The sequence below is a fragment of the Triticum aestivum genome, chromosome 6A (assembly GCF_018294505.1).
Source record: "Triticum aestivum cultivar Chinese Spring chromosome 6A, IWGSC CS RefSeq v2.1, whole genome shotgun sequence".
NCBI lineage: Eukaryota > Viridiplantae > Streptophyta > Magnoliopsida > Poales > Poaceae > Triticum > Triticum aestivum.
In genome coordinates, this window is record NC_057809.1 from 517,917,482 (window position 1) to 517,933,711 (window position 16,230).

The 16,230-nt window shown below is 47.9% G+C and overlaps 1 protein-coding gene across 1 annotated transcript; it reads right to left on the reverse strand.

The window, feature by feature from the left end:
- Positions 1–7,163: 7,163 nt before the first annotated feature.
- On the reverse strand, positions 7,164–15,176 carry LOC123130879 (ubiquitin-conjugating enzyme E2-16 kDa-like). The gene is made up of 2 exons (XM_044550667.1): positions 14,943–15,176; positions 7,164–7,529 (listed from the first exon to the last, which is right to left on the reverse strand). The coding sequence occupies exons 1-2, from the start codon at positions 15,174–15,176 to the stop codon at positions 7,164–7,166; spliced, it is 600 nt and encodes a 199-aa protein (XP_044406602.1).
- Between the last annotated feature and the right edge of the window lie 1,054 nt (positions 15,177–16,230).

Sequence of the window (16,230 nt, forward strand, 5' to 3'; positions counted from 1 at the left end):
GCTCTGTAGCTAACGTGCAAACTCAGCTGCGGGAAAGACCTCCATCTCTCCTAACTTCTTGTTCGGCTAATCCCCTCACCAAGGGCTTGTTCGGGAAGGCTCTAGCTGGCCAGACTATCATTAATGTCGATGCTTCTTTTTTAAAGGCAGATTTTTAGGTTCTTGTGGTGCAGTGGTTCGTGATCACTGATCACTCAGGATTCTTTTTGGCAGCGGCAACTACAAAACTTGAGCTTGTTTCCTACAGACGTGAATACTGTTGGGGAAGCAGCGCGATGCTGAGCGCATATTTGAGATTATAGAGCGGATCAGATGCACCCAGGTGTTGGATCGCCAAGCCGCGACGCACGATTGAGCTTGTTTTGGAGTGTCTTGTCGTTGCTGGAGGCTGGACTTGTTGGGCGCCTAGCTATGCTCTATGTTTCAGCCTTCGTGCTTTTCGACCTTATTTCACTGTGATGTATCTTTTGGTCTATGTTGGTTTGTTCGCATTGAACCATGTTGGATACTGCCTTGTGACTTTATTAATTTAAAGCCGGACACTACTAGTGTCTTCGTTCCAAAAAACTGCAAAACTTGAGCATGTCCTTGATGTTGTGTCAGCCGAGGCCGCAACGCTGTGTGAAGGTCTGAAGCTGGCTAACCAGACGGGGTGCGATATTTTTGTACACATGGATAATATCACGGTGGTTCAAACTCTTAATCAGGATGAAGGATATTCTATGGTGGCAGCCCCTTTGTTAGGTGATTGTCGTCGAGAGTTAAGTGAGTTCGGGAAGGCTTGTATCGATTTTTATAATAGAGAGTCTAATGTAGTAGGGCATGTGCTAGCTGAATGGTGTTGTGAGAACCAGCCCTCGGTTTGGTTTGATTCGCCCCTGGATTTTATTGTTAAGTTCTTAATGGGTGATGTGGTTTGATTTTTAATAAAGCTAGTCATGTAGGCCTTCCTGTCAAAAAAGAGGGCTTGTTCGGTTAGGCAGGGGTTGAAGAGGTTTTTAGGGGATTGAGGCGGGATTAACTGAACAAGCCCTAATGTAGGACCCGTCGCGCTCTCCCCAATGTGGCTCCTCTCGCCGCCGTCTAGCTCCTCCATGGATACGGCCTCTATCGGCGCGACCCTGCCACCACCTCCTGCATCCAGGGCGCCATGATCGTCGTGTGCCTCGCAGGCTGCTCCTGGGGTAGCTGACAGGCCCTCTGGCTCAACACCTCCACCGTCACCGAGTAGCCATGTGCCGACACTTGAGGCCATGCCTAGGTCGCTTGGCTCTTCGTCGTTGTTTGCCATAGGCGGCATAGCAATCGCATGCAGCATGACACCCAGACCCTCCCCAACGCATATGTCGGTGACCACTCAAGCACCTGACGTGTCGGGGCCTATGGTTGCTCGTCGCAGCTGGGGGCTCACGGCGTCCATCGGTGTGAGAAGGGTTATCATGATCGGGAGGAGAAGGAAAGAAGGGGCAGGAGAATGCGGCGGCGGTGGCAGGATGCCAACGGCAGCCATACGGGTGTTGAATACCAATTATGTGCAGTAGCAGTGAAACTAAGGGCATTCATGGTGACGCGGTTGATGAAAATTTCCCTCCAGCAACTCCTAGGAGAATATTACCCCATGGGGTTGTTAAGGTTTTTGATTCGGTTTTTCTTATAAGTTGGATCAATCTTTTCTTCAACTGAGGTCATAATTAGATGGGTATTTCTACCCTCTATTTCTAAAAGTAACTACTAAAAAATGTCGAGTGCACTAAAAAATATCTTTCACGTCCTCCAATGAGGGTAAAGGGCTGGATTTAGAGCTCCCCAAAATAAATTAAGGATGAAGACCACTTTTGAAAAGTTGGTAGAGTTTTTTGCAATATAAACTCCATAAAAGGAGTTTCCATTGAGATCGGGCGGTTTTGTGCAACTCTCGATTCTCCGAGATAGGCGCCTAGGATGGTTCTCGCCTCTTCACGTATAGAATCCTTCTACCTTTTCACCAACAATACGACTCGCGGTTTTGTATCACTGACACTGCAATGTCATAGAAGATATTCTGACCAAAACGAAGTAGACCTAATTAGTTGTCAGGTTCATAAGGCAGTTGAAGATGTTGCAGTTGAACTCACAAGTCACACCATTATCGTCGACAATGTTCGCAACATCACTGGACTTCAGTTAAGAGGCCTTAAAACTAGCTGGAGCCTAAACATATATGATGCGATGCGCTCTACCCCGGGCACAAGCTATAGGCATTTATACATTTGTTTATATACACATACAAGGATACAACCTTTATTAATTTGAATTATGCAGGTCAACTCTGAGAAATTCCGATTTCAGGCAGACACCTAACTTATGTTGCGCGGATCATTCAGTGCAGCTATGGAGAGGGGGGGGGGGAGGACAAGCAGGCCGACATCATCCGCTCTGCTTTCACCTCAAAGCAGCGAGTCATGGTACCAATTGTTATATAGACGTCCAAACTGGAGGAGGCTACTATATGTTCTATCCCACATGCCCACGAAAAGGGCATGTGTGTCCGGGCTAAAGGACATCCCGGATATCTCGTGAAAAATGTCTAGGTTTTGCCTTCTGTTGTAATCGCTCTTCACATCAAAGACGTCCTTCAGGTGCTTGAAATCATCGTGCAATAACAAAGTTTTCCAGCGTGGTCAATCTGGAATTACTGCCAGGAATGAAACTGCAAGTTCTTTTTTTCCCTAGTTTTTGTCGTTATATCATGGGAAAACAACCCCGGGTTGAGATTACCCTGACTATTTTTTGTAGCCAAGTTCCAAGGACTTCTCTGAGCAGATTCGGGCAAAGGTATAGGAGGCATTCCGTAGCTATTTGTTGTCATAGTTTCTCTTAGACTTTTGACTAAAATTTTCCATAATAATATGGTGGATATAGAAACATGCTATACTGTTGTTGCAAATCATGATGACAAAAATGCTTGTTTAAATTATGGATGGAAATCAGCTTCATGGTGTTTTTCGCTTGATCTAATGGCTGTTGATCGGAAAATGATATCTAACTCTCAGTTATGTGGGGAAGTACCATATGTAGTTGTAATATATCTGAAAATTGGCTTCCCCACAATTAAGAAAGCTAGATGATACCTTGTGTGTTGTTACGTAAATTGGTTGCAATATATTTCAATGAAAATTGATTATAGGAAACATGAAAAAACTAAAATACATTCGATTTATCATATATCCATTAAATGTAAGCAACATAATAGTAGAAATGGTTGAGTATTTTCACATGTAGGATTGCGTGTACTGCGGACTTTTTCTTACGTATAGTTGCACGTTGAACCGACGTGCATACGGACGAGGCTCCTCTGACGTACTGCAGGGCGCAGTTGGGCCACTGACAGGTGGGCCCGAAAGCAAGTTGGCCCACCTGTCAGTGACCCAACTGCGCCCTGCAGTACGTCAGGGGAGCCGAGTCCCGTGCATACATATTGATAGATCACCCGAGCGTACGCTTTGGGGTGTGTTGCAGTGGCGGAGCTTGGTGTAGACCAAGAGGGGCAATTGCGCCCCCCCCCCCCCCCCTTAATTTTTCCAACCATTGAAAAATATGCTCTATTTTAGGCCTAACCAGTTTTAAAACTAGAGATTAGCCCCTCCTTCTCATTAATTTGCTCCCCTTCAGCTAACGGCCTCCTCTTGGATTATGCTCAAGCTCTGCCACTGGTGTGGTGCCCGTAGATCGTCAAAGTCTGTTCTTGTCATTCTTAGACATTCACCTGTTAGTGTTGGTAGCCATTCTTAGCCAATCTTAGCGACGATGCATGCATGCACGGCTTTTGTTCTGTAAGCTTCACAAGGAAGATATATGCTTGTGCTACGCACCGTGCTGCTGTTGCTTTGCCACAATTGCTCTTGGGTTCACCGCACACGCCTTGGCGCTCTATTGTTTTCGGTAAACCTTTGTCATTTTTGTCAAACGTGTTGGTGATGCCAGCGGCACCAAGGATATGGCCGGATCGTGCGAGTGTTGTCACGGAGCAAGGCATGTGTATATCACCGAAAACCTTTTTTGCCGTTCGTTTGCTTTGCTTAGCGTGTTCATCAATCATCACCATCACTGCAGGTTCTTGGCACAATATATGGCTGAGCATGCATTCACGTGTTTTACCGTGTGCGCGCGTGCGACAGTGTGATGGTCGCAAAGGAAAAGAAAGGAAAAGCGTCACAACTCACAAATGTCACCTGTCAATCAAGTCACACAAACATTCGTAGGAACGCGGAACAAATCACAAAACTAAAAGCATCTTCAACAGCCGCGCTACGCGTCGCGCGTTAAAAACTAGTTTACCACGCGCCGTTCGTCTAATTATGCGCGGCCGTCAACGCTGGCTCCAATAGCCGCGCTAAAATGCAGCGCACGCCGCTCCAGCAGCGCGCAAAAAATGCAGCGCGCGCAACTCGCCGGGACATTGCATATATGGCATTTTGAACATAAAATGAATTTGAAAACATTCAAAATGCAATGGACATGACATATAAATTTGCACACAAACAAATTGATAAATAAAAATTCATGCCCACAAGTTCATCCAACCAAGTTCAAAATGCAAACCAAGTTCAAGACACAAACGAAAGACACATCAATCCTCCTCCTCGTCTTCGTCCTCATCTTCATAAAACGATTCTGCCTCCTCCGAAGATGATTCTTCCTCCCTCTCCTCATCGCGCACCGCGTCACGTGAAGCTCCGACGGTGTAGGCAAGATCTTCAACAGCACCTTCATAGAAATGTGTGTGAGGAGACACATCGAAAGACATTCCGCCTATGGCGGCCGGAGGTGCACCCATGCCTCCCATGAGATAAGCAAAACTCATGCCTCCCATGGCAGCCATAGCGTCGGGGGGTGCTCCAAAGCCACCCATGCCTCCCATGGCACCTAAACCGCCCACGGAACCTCCGAAGCCACCCATGCCACCCATGGCGCCAAGGCCACCACCATCCATGGCGCCGAGGCCACCGCCACCCATTGCGCGAATCATGGCTCTTTTGGGGGTCAAGACTTCTTCACGGGCAAGATTGACATACTCCTTTTGCACCTCATTGAGGATAGATGTGTCCAAAAAGAACAAGTGCTTCTCCCATTTCAACAATCTAGTTCTCTCCTCATTGCTCACCTTCCTCTCCTCCAAAGCCACCTTCCTCTCCTCGGCCGCCACCCTCCTCTCCTCGGCCGCTGCATCTTGGTTCATTGCCATTTTCCTCACCTCGTTGGCTTCTTTTCTTGCCTTCACAATAGCTTCCATAGCATTTTTGAGCTCATCATCTCCTTTCCTCTTCTTCTTTTCTTTTGCGTCTTTCTTGCACCCATCCGGTCATTTTGGCTTCGAGTATGAAACCGAGTTAGGTGTGGGGCTTCTCTTGCCGTCACTTGATGCATCATCCTCCTCCTCATCATCATCATCATTCAACTCAATTGTTCGCTTCCGTTTGTTGCTCAAATTCAAATCATCCAAATCTTCATGCTTCTTTCATTTCTCATCATCCTTCAACACGTTATAGCCATGAGGCAAGGTAAAGACCCTTCCTTTTTTTGATCTTCCCCTTCTTGGTTTTCCACTCCTCTTCTTTGAACAAGTTTTGTGCAATGTGGTACTACATGAAAACAAAGCAAGTTAGCACTTCGCACACCAACAACAGGTATGATGAACATGTATGGAAATGTCACTTACTCTATCATCCTCATTTGTGTCACTTGGGTTCAATCTGTCAACCGCCTTTTGACAAGCCACCCACTTTTGACAATACGAGTTGATTGTCGACCACCGGGACCGAAGTGATCTCTCGGACCGGTCAATTCCACTCATGTTGTGAACATCATAGTGTTCTTTCATCCGCCCCCAATAAGCATCTCTACTTTGATCACCTCCAACGGATGGATCCCTCGACACTTGCAACCAAGTATTGCATAGTAAGATGTCATCGGCGTTGATGTAATTGCTCGCTCTTCCTTTCGGCGCGTCGACAATGCCCTCACCCTCCTCGTCCACCTCGAACTCATGGTCTTCAAAATGCATGTCATTGGTTTGAGACCAATGCGAATTGTTGGAGCCAACACCCATAGTTGACATGTATGCATCATCGTTGAGACTACAAAGTTTTTTGAACAATGCGAATAAGCTATCTATATGAATGCATTCAAAAAATAACAAGAAAAGAAACATTGAAAAAAAAATTACCTTGAGGGCATTTCGTCGAACACGTTGTGTGCGTCGGCCGCCGGCTCAACGAGTGAGCTCGCCGGCGCTTCGGTAGCCCCCGCGCACGTCCCACGCCCTGCAAGCTTCTTCCTCCTCGCCTTCGAGGTGCCGGAGCCGTCCGCCGCCTTGTTCTTCTTCGCCGATGTCTTGCCCTTCTTCGGCCGCGCCGCATTGGGGAGCTTCGAGGGGGGGGGGGGCGGCGCCGGCGCGACACCACCCGCCGCCGAGGTCATTCGCAGCGGCATGAAGAGGCCGCATGAGGCCGATGGTCGGAGGAGCTCCGGCGGAGGTGAGGCCAACGCCCCGCGCTAGGGTTTGCGGCGGCGACGGCGGCGGCGGTGGACGGGTCGCGGCTATAGGATGGGGTGAGCGGGGTGCCGGCGTGTGCGTCCATTGGGTGCAGTTCGCCGGCGCCGGCGCGCGCGGGGCGTAGGAGGCGGAGAGGAGAGAGTGCGGCGCGAGCGCTCGAGTGTGCCGCGCGCGGAAACGGGCGTCCCAAATACACCGTGCGAGATAGCGAATCGGACAGCGCGCCCAACTCCTTATACCGCGCGCGCGGTTATTGCGCGCTCGCTGGAGACATCTGGCGGGTTCCGCGCGCTAAAATGGCCAAATTTGCGGCACGGCGCTTGTTTAGCGTGGTTGTTGGAGATGCTCTAAAGACCAGACTATATATACTTTTTTCAGAAGTTGCAATCGCCTCGGTGCAGCACAAGGAGTTCCACGCCAAAGGTCCAAAGCCAGCAAGGGTCATGGATCGATCAACAAGTAATCAAGACAACACACTCTACGGAAATTACCAATTACTGTAGCTAGTGCGTGTATAATAATACTCTATGGATGGAGGATTCTTGTGGTGAACTTTATTGTGCTCTTGCTGGGCGATGATCGTACGTGGTGCATGCATTTTATCGGGAAAAAAACGTGGTGCATGCATTCATGGCTGGATGCATGGGAGACGAGCCGCGAAGGAGCGCCATTGCCCTGCCCCGCAAGAACGACGACGTGCCACTGCCCCGCTGGCCGCCGCCTCCTCGAACGTCTCCGTCCCCGCCGGATAGAAGGAGGCGACCGGCGCCGAGGCGTACCTGCGGGTCCAGTCCCTGGCCTTGTGCTCGAAGAGACCCCGCTCGCGCTTGTACAGCAGGGCGGCGTCGCGGCGGACGGGGCGGTCGAGCAGGGGGTCGTGGAGGACCGAGACGACAGAGAGGAGGGCCGTGCTGATCGTGAGAGAAGGCCTCCACTCGCTCCCGAAGATGTCCAGCGCCACCCTCCCCTCCGGGCCGATGTTGGGGTGGTACACCTGCAGTGCAGAATAGATATGACCCGCACTAGGCGTCAGCCGGATGATTTGTGCGAGTTTTAAGCCGCCTTCCGAGCCATGCGATGGAACAAGCCAACCGTTGGTTCTTGTGTTGCGTGGGTGGCGGTTGGTGTGTCAACACAAATGTCTCTTTGACCTAACTGTTTCTTGTGGTCGGACCAGTCAACATAAACACTCCTCGTTTAGTAGAATATAATACTATCTTGCTTTGTTCTTCCCCATCGTAGCACCGGGTTGCCGCATGGCGGCACCATCGCAACACCGGCTGGTAGCACGTCGATCGTTACCGGGTGGCAGCACATGTACTGTCGCACCACCGGCTGGTAGCACAGCGGTGCCGTCTCAGCATCGATGCTACACGTTGCAGCCGAGACACCAACGGAGTATCCGTTGCAGCACGGTCATGTCGGGGAAGCACACCGTCGCCGCAGCCCATCGAGGGTCGCAACACCGTCGTGCCGTGGAAGCATGCCATCATCGCGGCCATAACACCGTCCGGTTGTCGAGCGACGCATCACCATCGTGTGATGGAAGCAACCGGTACATCGCTGCAGCTCCAGCGGCCCTGCAACATCGGCTCACACCAGCTCGCAACAACGCCGTCCGTCGAAGCAGCTCGGTCAACCTCACAGCATCGCCACCCGTCGTACCATCTCCGACAGCCTTGCGGCAAGTAGCTCGCAGCAGCGCTGTCCGTCATATTAACCCCGGTGACCTCTTAGCAACTCACAACATCACTAAACGGCCTTACAGCAGCGGCTCACAACATCACTAAACGGCCTTGCAGCAACGACTCACAATGTCACTAAATGGCCTCGCAGGAGCGGACGTCTGGCCGATGTTTTTCGGCCCTTGCAGCATTACGTCTCAAGGCTTGCAGTTGCGGTGGCCGGTCCTTATAGCATCGGCGTCTTGGCTTGAAACCAGCATGCCCTCCACTTGCAACGTGGTCAGTCATCAAATCACACATTGTGTGTCTCGTGCTGAATACATCCCATGATTCCCCCACCCGTGCCTCCCCCTCACAACATCTGGTCGCCACTTGCAACGTGGCCAGTCATCGAATCACACACGGTGTGTCTCGTGCTCAATACATCCCATGATTCCCCTACCCGCGCCTCCCCCTCACAACATCTGGTCACCACTCGCAACATGGCTCACAATATCAGTGACGCTCCCATAGCATGGCTCTCAATATTTGCTTGTAGTGTGCCTCGCGACACGACGATAGTCCCTATAGCATTGTGACTCCCATCACAACATCGCCTCGCAGCACCGACGTCACTCTCATAGCATGGAGACGCCCCTCGTAGCATTGGCTTTAGCATGCCTCGTAGTATGGCGGCGCTCCCACGACACTGGCTTTCAACATGTTTCACAAACATGACAGTGGTTGCTCGCAATACCAGGTAATACTGCATCCGCGTCCTCGCAACACCGGGTATAAGCACGGTGGTGTCCTCGCAATACTAGCTCGCAGTGGCGCAGCCGCCCCGTCGCAACACTTGTCGTAGCAACTCCGATGACCTCGCAACAACAACTGATGCTGCATTGTAACATTCACTCGGATTGCCTCGCAACACCGCAACTGGAGCAACATCATTGGCCGCCGTCACAACGTCACTAGCTAGTAGCCACCAACCTTTGGAGAAGCAGGCACTAGACAACCTTTCTTGATGCAGAAAACAAAGGCAAGGGTCGGCGATAAAAAACATGCGAAAATGGAGTTTCCAAATGAAAATAAAATTAAGATGGAAGAGCGGTCGACGGGCCCCACATGAAACATAATCATTTGGCCGCTAAATATCAGTTCCTATTTGGCTGCTAAATATTGTCCATTGGTGCGAGCCTAAATCGATCTAAATATTTTTAAATTAAAAAAAATAGACACAATTTGACCACTAAATACCTGTCCTTATTTATGCCTTAATTTGTAGAGTTAAGGGAGTAACAACGGTACTCCAATTTTGGGAAAAAAATTGGGTGGAGACGGGCTGCAAACCTCCTCCCGTGCGTACCCGCTCTAATCTAACGCCACTTGTCCCTGCTCTCCATCTAACGCTAGCCTCTCATCCGCCCCTGCGCGTATGTTTCTCGGCTCGAGTACCTCGCATCGGCTCCAAGAAACAACCACGCGGCTCGTATCTATCACTTCCGCAATAATCGGAATTTCCATGGCTGAGCGATCGGAGCCCTCTTCTCCAACACCACGCGATCGGACTGGTGGGCGTGGGATCCCTGAGTCGGGGATGGCCGCACCACGCCAGAACGCCTTGCCGCCCTCTCTCTCCCATGGCTGCATCGGCCCGGAACGAGAGCCATGGCCGCCCCGGGTCGTGCACCCGCTGCGTGAAGTGTTGCCTCCATCGAGAAGCACGGGAGTCACCACGCCGGAGTCCGGCACTATCGCCGCCTTGGATCATGTAAACCATGCGGATGAGGACGGCCGCTGCTCCACCTCGTACAGCCCGCTGTCGACAGTGGCATCGGAGGCAGCAACATGCGACATAGACTTGCCGCCACCGCACGTAACAGAAGATCAGGAGTATGACACAACCAACATGACTGGAGAAAGAGGCCAGGAGGACGATGTGATCGACAGTGGTCGTGGAGCTGACGGAGAGGAGATACAACAGGTATGGTTGTTGCCTGGTTCTTTGAGATTGTCCCTTACAACAATCTCAGCTTGCATGTGTATAGTACATTACAGTACATTGTCATGCCAAAAGCTAGATCAGGAAGTCAAGATAAGATGTTTCTCTGTAATGAACAATTTGGGGATGACATATTAATAATTTTGTAAACAATGATTTGCTCATATTTGGCTTGATAGTACAATAGCTTATTCAAAACAAAGTATTCCGTCCATGACGCACCTAATGTAAAATTAATGTGTTGTGAAGAAGAACATAATATATATTTTACATTGTGGTAATGTAATTTTAATTCTCAACACTTTTTATTGTAGGTGGTTGATAAAGTTGGGCAAGCTTTGATTGTTCCCGAAGTGGGAAAGTCGTTCGATTCAGAGCAGAAAGCATACGACATGTACAACACGTATGCCAGCAAGATTGGGTTTAGTATCAGAAAGAGCCAGACAAAGCGCCGCCAAGATCAAACTATATACCAGAAATATATAGTTTGCAGTAATCAAGGAGAACGAGAAACCGAATCATCAAAGGCCACTACAAGAACAGGTTGTCAGGCTCGTGTTCAATTTAGTGTCAGTAGAGAGGGGATTTGGACAGTGCAAAAGGTTGTAACAGATCACAATCATTATCTTGCTAGTCCCAATAAGTCACACAAGTTGAGGTCCCAACGACGTGTTGTAGAAGCCGACAGAGCGCTAATTGGCCAGATACGTGAAGCTGGGATGAAGCCATCTCAGGTGTATGATTTCATGGTAGCATTCTATGGAGGAGTCGACAAAGTGCCATTCTCAAAAATGGATTGCAATAATGAGATTGGTAAGGAAAGGAAGAAGTATTTAGAATCCAATGATGCAAAAACATTGTTAGAATACTTGAGGAATAAGCAGAGGGAGGATCCAAATTTTTTTATGCGATTCAAGTAGATGAGAAGGATGGTCAGATAGCTAATTTTTTTTGGGCAGATGGTCAGTCCATTATGGATTACGCATGCTTTGGTGATGCTGTATCATTTGACACCACGTTTGATACCAATAAGTTCGAATTGCCTTTCGCTCCAATCCTTGGTGCCAATCATCACAAGCAGACGGTAATATTTGGGGCTGCACTGATATTTAATGAGTCCATTGATTCATTTGTTTGGCTATTTGAGACATTTCTCGCGGCAATGTCAGGCAAGCATCCAAGCACAATTTTTACTGATCAAGACAGGGCCATGGACGGAGCAATTGCTTATGTATTTCCATATACAAGCCATCGTCTTTGCTTGTGGCACATCTATCTAAATGCTGCTAAACATCTCGGGCATGTAATTCATAAGCATCCTGAGAAGTTTCTACCGGATTTTAAGAGATGTGTCTATGAAGACAGATCTGAATGTATCTTCAAGAGGAAGTGGCAAGAATTGTTGGAGGAGTATAACCTTGAGGACAATGAATGGATGGCAAAATTGTATGAATTGAGGGGAAAGTGGGCTGCAATTTATCGTGACTCATTTACAGCTGATATGAACTCGACTCAAAGGAGCGAAGGAATGAATAATGTCTTTAAGAAAAGATTCCGTAGGAAACTTGGTCTTTCCGAACTCCTTGTAGAGTGTGACAAGGTTTCAGCGAGCCTTCGCGAGAATGAGTTGGATGAAGATTTTAGTTCGCGTCGAAAGAGCCCGGTTACTTATAGCAGTTTACCATTGTTGAAGACCGCGGCTGAATCATATACAAGTAGGATGTATTCCGAGTTTGAGAAAGAATTTAAAATGCAATTCACATTCTCGTGTAAACTGCTAACAAATGAAGGGCCAATCTTCACATATATGGTTACACATATGCGCAGCGAGCATGGAGCAACAGTTGTATTCAACAGTACAGATATGACTGTTACATGTTGTTGCAGAAAGTTTGAATCCATAGGTATGTGTACACATTTTTTATTGCAATATGATTTTTAATACAAGCTGATAAAATATGAAATGCATATCTGATAGGTTTGTTGTGCAAGCATGCTCTCAAAGTCTTCAACATGAACGATGTGTTCATTTTGCCATCGCAATATATACTAAACAGATGGACAAAATATGCAAAGAGAGGCTTCTATATTGATAAGCAAGGAACTGATACGGAAAATTTGAAAACACAAGCGGCCCGTATCTCACGGAAGGCAACATCTGTTGCATTGAAATGTTCGACAGTGAAAGAGCTTCTTGATGATTTGGAGAAAGCCATAGATAAGTTGGACTTGGAAGCAGATAATTCTCTTAGCAAGATGAAAGAAAAATCCAACGAGGTTCCGCTAGTTTCGACTGAGTGTGTTGCAGAGACATTAAAAGGTATTGTATCATTTAGAGTGCCTCCGGTGGTAAAAGGCGCAAAGAGTAAACGATCAAAAATCTCTCTTGAAAGGAAGAAAGGAAATAAAAAGAAAAATTCTAAAAAGAAAGGTATTGATCGATTGTACCCAATCTAGCAAAGCTATAATCCAGTATATGTTTCTATAGTCATTTTTTTTGTATGTCTGACTATAGGAGAAGATCCAAAGAATGCAACAGAAAATAGAGAGGAACACAATGATCCAGATGAATTGATCGTAAGACATGCCTTGTACTCATTATTTTCCTTTCATATTGTATTTAATCTGTTGTTTTAAACTTTTTCATCTTCCATGATGTAGGACCTTAATGCTAGTAGCATCGACGCTATGACAAACTTTGCAAATGATGTTCATTGGCAACCTTCGACCATAGGTTCTTCCGTGATCCAAGGCGGATATGCTACTGCCTCAATGCCAACATTATCAAGTGACTTGTATGGTCAGCCTTCGACCATGGCTTCTCCGTTTATTGAAGGCGGATATGTTAATGCATCCATGCTAACATTCTCAACAGATGTGTACGGGCAGCCTTCGGCCATGCCTGCTCCTTTCGTCCAAGGCGGATTTACAAGTCTTCTACATGGAGTTCAACAAGAAGCCACATTGTCCTCGTCCGTTAGAAAGTTACATTTCGATAAATAGCAGTTCTGGACCTGTAGCATGTTTTCTGTTTTAACATGTGAGTGTGACATGGTTGAAGTTTGACGATTTTCCATATGCTTTCGAGAACAATTTGCTCTATCATTCTGATGGAGTGCCAAATCATGAAAATATGGAACCTTGCTTTGTAATATCTACAGGATTATCTATTTAATGCTTTACTGGAATGCTACTCATTGGTGTTTAAATTTCAGTCCAATTTGAATCCATTTGCAAGAATCTATCCTTTTACAGATCAGAAAAATTACAGTCAATAATTCTGATCAATTTACAATAGAGCATCATTATTATTTTCATTATAAGTTTCTGAATCTTGAAATTCACTGAAGAAAGTATGTTGTAACCAAAAGAACATGCTTCCTTGCAATCCATTGAGCAGAACGTCAGCGAGCATTTTGACATCTTTTCAGACCTCATAGCAGGCCATGATAATGCAGAAATAATATTGTGTAGGAGAAGTTAAAAAAAACTCTGACATCTAAACTGTAGGAGGCTTTGTGGAACACAAACAAGTTGCATGTGATGGTGTCGGCAACATAGAGCACATAACAATGCAATCCAGGAAACGGACATGAACAGCTGCTGCAATAAAAGGGAAACTATTTTGCTTATTGATAATAGAAATACAGTGTAATATCATACAGAGTTGAAATCTGAAAATTATACTCGCTCAACTATTATAGCCATGCTCTATGGAGAGAGGATATTACAATTGTGATGCCCGTTGACAAGAAAATTGCAACGACCACAAAGCTAGAAAATCAAACTATTATGGAAGGCGCTGGTTCATCAGTGAAAAGCTACTCTTCTTTTCAATCGGAAACTGAATTCATTCAGTTGGTGAACACGGATATCATATCCAGCGAGCTCAAGCTACGAGAGCACGCCGGCGCCATGCACGCACATACTCGCTGAGCGGGCGCTGCACGCCGTGAGCCAGCAAGGGCGCCTCCATGCCCAACTTCGCCCGCCAAGGCGGCTGCCATCTGATCTAGGTCTTCTGACGCCAACAGTTTGAGCAGCTCTCCCACAGACACGCATCACTCGTGGAGTCGTGGGCATAGGTGCCCATGGTGCCTCCTGGTCCGCCGTCGCCGCCGCTCTCCGTGGGCGCCGCCACCTCGCTCCGTCGGCATCGCTCGGCCTTGGCTGTCCGCTGGACGTGGAACAAGATGGGGATTGTGTTCGGTTTCTTGAGCCGATATAGCAGCTTACCAATCGAGCCGAGCGGAAGCGCCGGGAGCGACAGAATCGAGCCGAAGAAAGGAGCGCTACAGCGGGCGCGAGCGGATGCCGTGATGCATTGGTACGACAAGTGGCGATAGATTAGAGCGGGTACGCACGGGAGGAGGTTTGCAGCCCGTCTCCACCCAATTTTTTTCCCAATTTTGTCGTCATAACAGCGAGTAGCTATCAGCATGCACAGGATTAGTAATTACAGTAGTTACAGTGTCATGGGTGCGCTGAAAAGTCAAATCAAGCTCGCAGCGTGCTCACAAGGAATCGCAAGCAAGCATTCATGGGACGGCGCAGCAGGCGACGGATGCTTCGCGTTAAAATAAGTCGGCTGTTTTCAAGCGTTTTCCAATAGATATTACTATGAGCAATTGACCAATCGATCGTTTTGGCGCGGTCATACGTACAGATGCCGATCGATCGGTCGATCTTTTATGGATGAAGCATGCATGCAGCTAGAGGCCAGTGCCGGCCGACTCACATTGGTTCTGAAGGTGAGCTTGATGGGGTGGAAGGGGTAGTCCTTGGGGTAGGCGACGCCGACGGGGAAGGTGCCGCCGGCGTAGGGGCTGCCGTGGGGGCCGTCGATGACCACCTCCCAGTGGAACAGGTCCGTCACGGGCGCCGGGCCGGGCCGGCAGAAGGCCGGGCGGTCGATCCAGAGCAGCTCCAGTTCCTTGCGGATGCGCCTCATCGCCCGGCCAGACTGCGGCATGGTCGGCTCCGTGGAGTGGCTGCCAACTTTGCGGTGCGAGCAAATCTACGTACGCTGGCTCTCCGGGCCAGCTTGGGTGCTTTATATATGGATCCATCGATGGCTTCGGCGCCTCGACTTGTGGAAACACAACGCTGCGTCAGACCACACCTCCGAGTCTCCGAGATAGGTGCACGGGCTAGTTTCCACTGCACCATCGCAGCGAAGCAAAGAAAAAATAGCTCGATTTTCTTTTTCAGAAGGTCAAAAGACCATGTATTAAGTAGTATAGACTTTTTAAAAATGTCTTTGCAGAAATTTAAAGATACTTTATCTATTTCAAAATATAAAACATTTTCTGACACTGTAAAAGGTGCCGAAATCTTCTTCCTTCTAAATGCATCATTGCCATGCTGTGAGCAAACAATGTGGCCTTCGGACCTCCGTCTCAGCATAAACTTATTGAAATCCAATAACTTGTAGAAAGGCTGTGGCTAGAAAGTATCTCTACTCTTATTAAAAAAAGACTGTGATATTTGGCACACGTGTGCCATATAAGCAAAACTGACACACCTCTACTTCTTTCATTTTAAAGTATCACACGATCCCTCGTCCTTTGACCTCGCCTTCTCCCAAACGACCCCGTAGGCTCGCCCGAGAAACTTGCTTCTCCTGCACATCTCGGGCGCCCACCTCCGAGAAAACAGTCACTTCTTCACGTCTACCACATGATTTCTCCTCAGGACAAAGTTACCATGGTATCAACCTCCCCCCGGTCAAAGTTACCATGGGGGATTGTACATGAGTTACCGGGTCTACAGTTCGTATATTATCATGATACTTGCACCTAAAATTATCACGCCTATAGTTTCGGTAGCTTTTTCCGTAGGTCAAAAATTATCACGATGTTTTTGCGTAACTTATCACGCCTATAGCACGTGTGTCCCTCATGACATTAAACATTATGTGACTTTCCTGTGGCACGCCATGTGTTGTGTTCATCCAAAAGGCCCACGCGCGAGGTGAGTGTATGTTTTTAACAACTTATTTTCCTTTGGTAAAAAGTTACCATCAT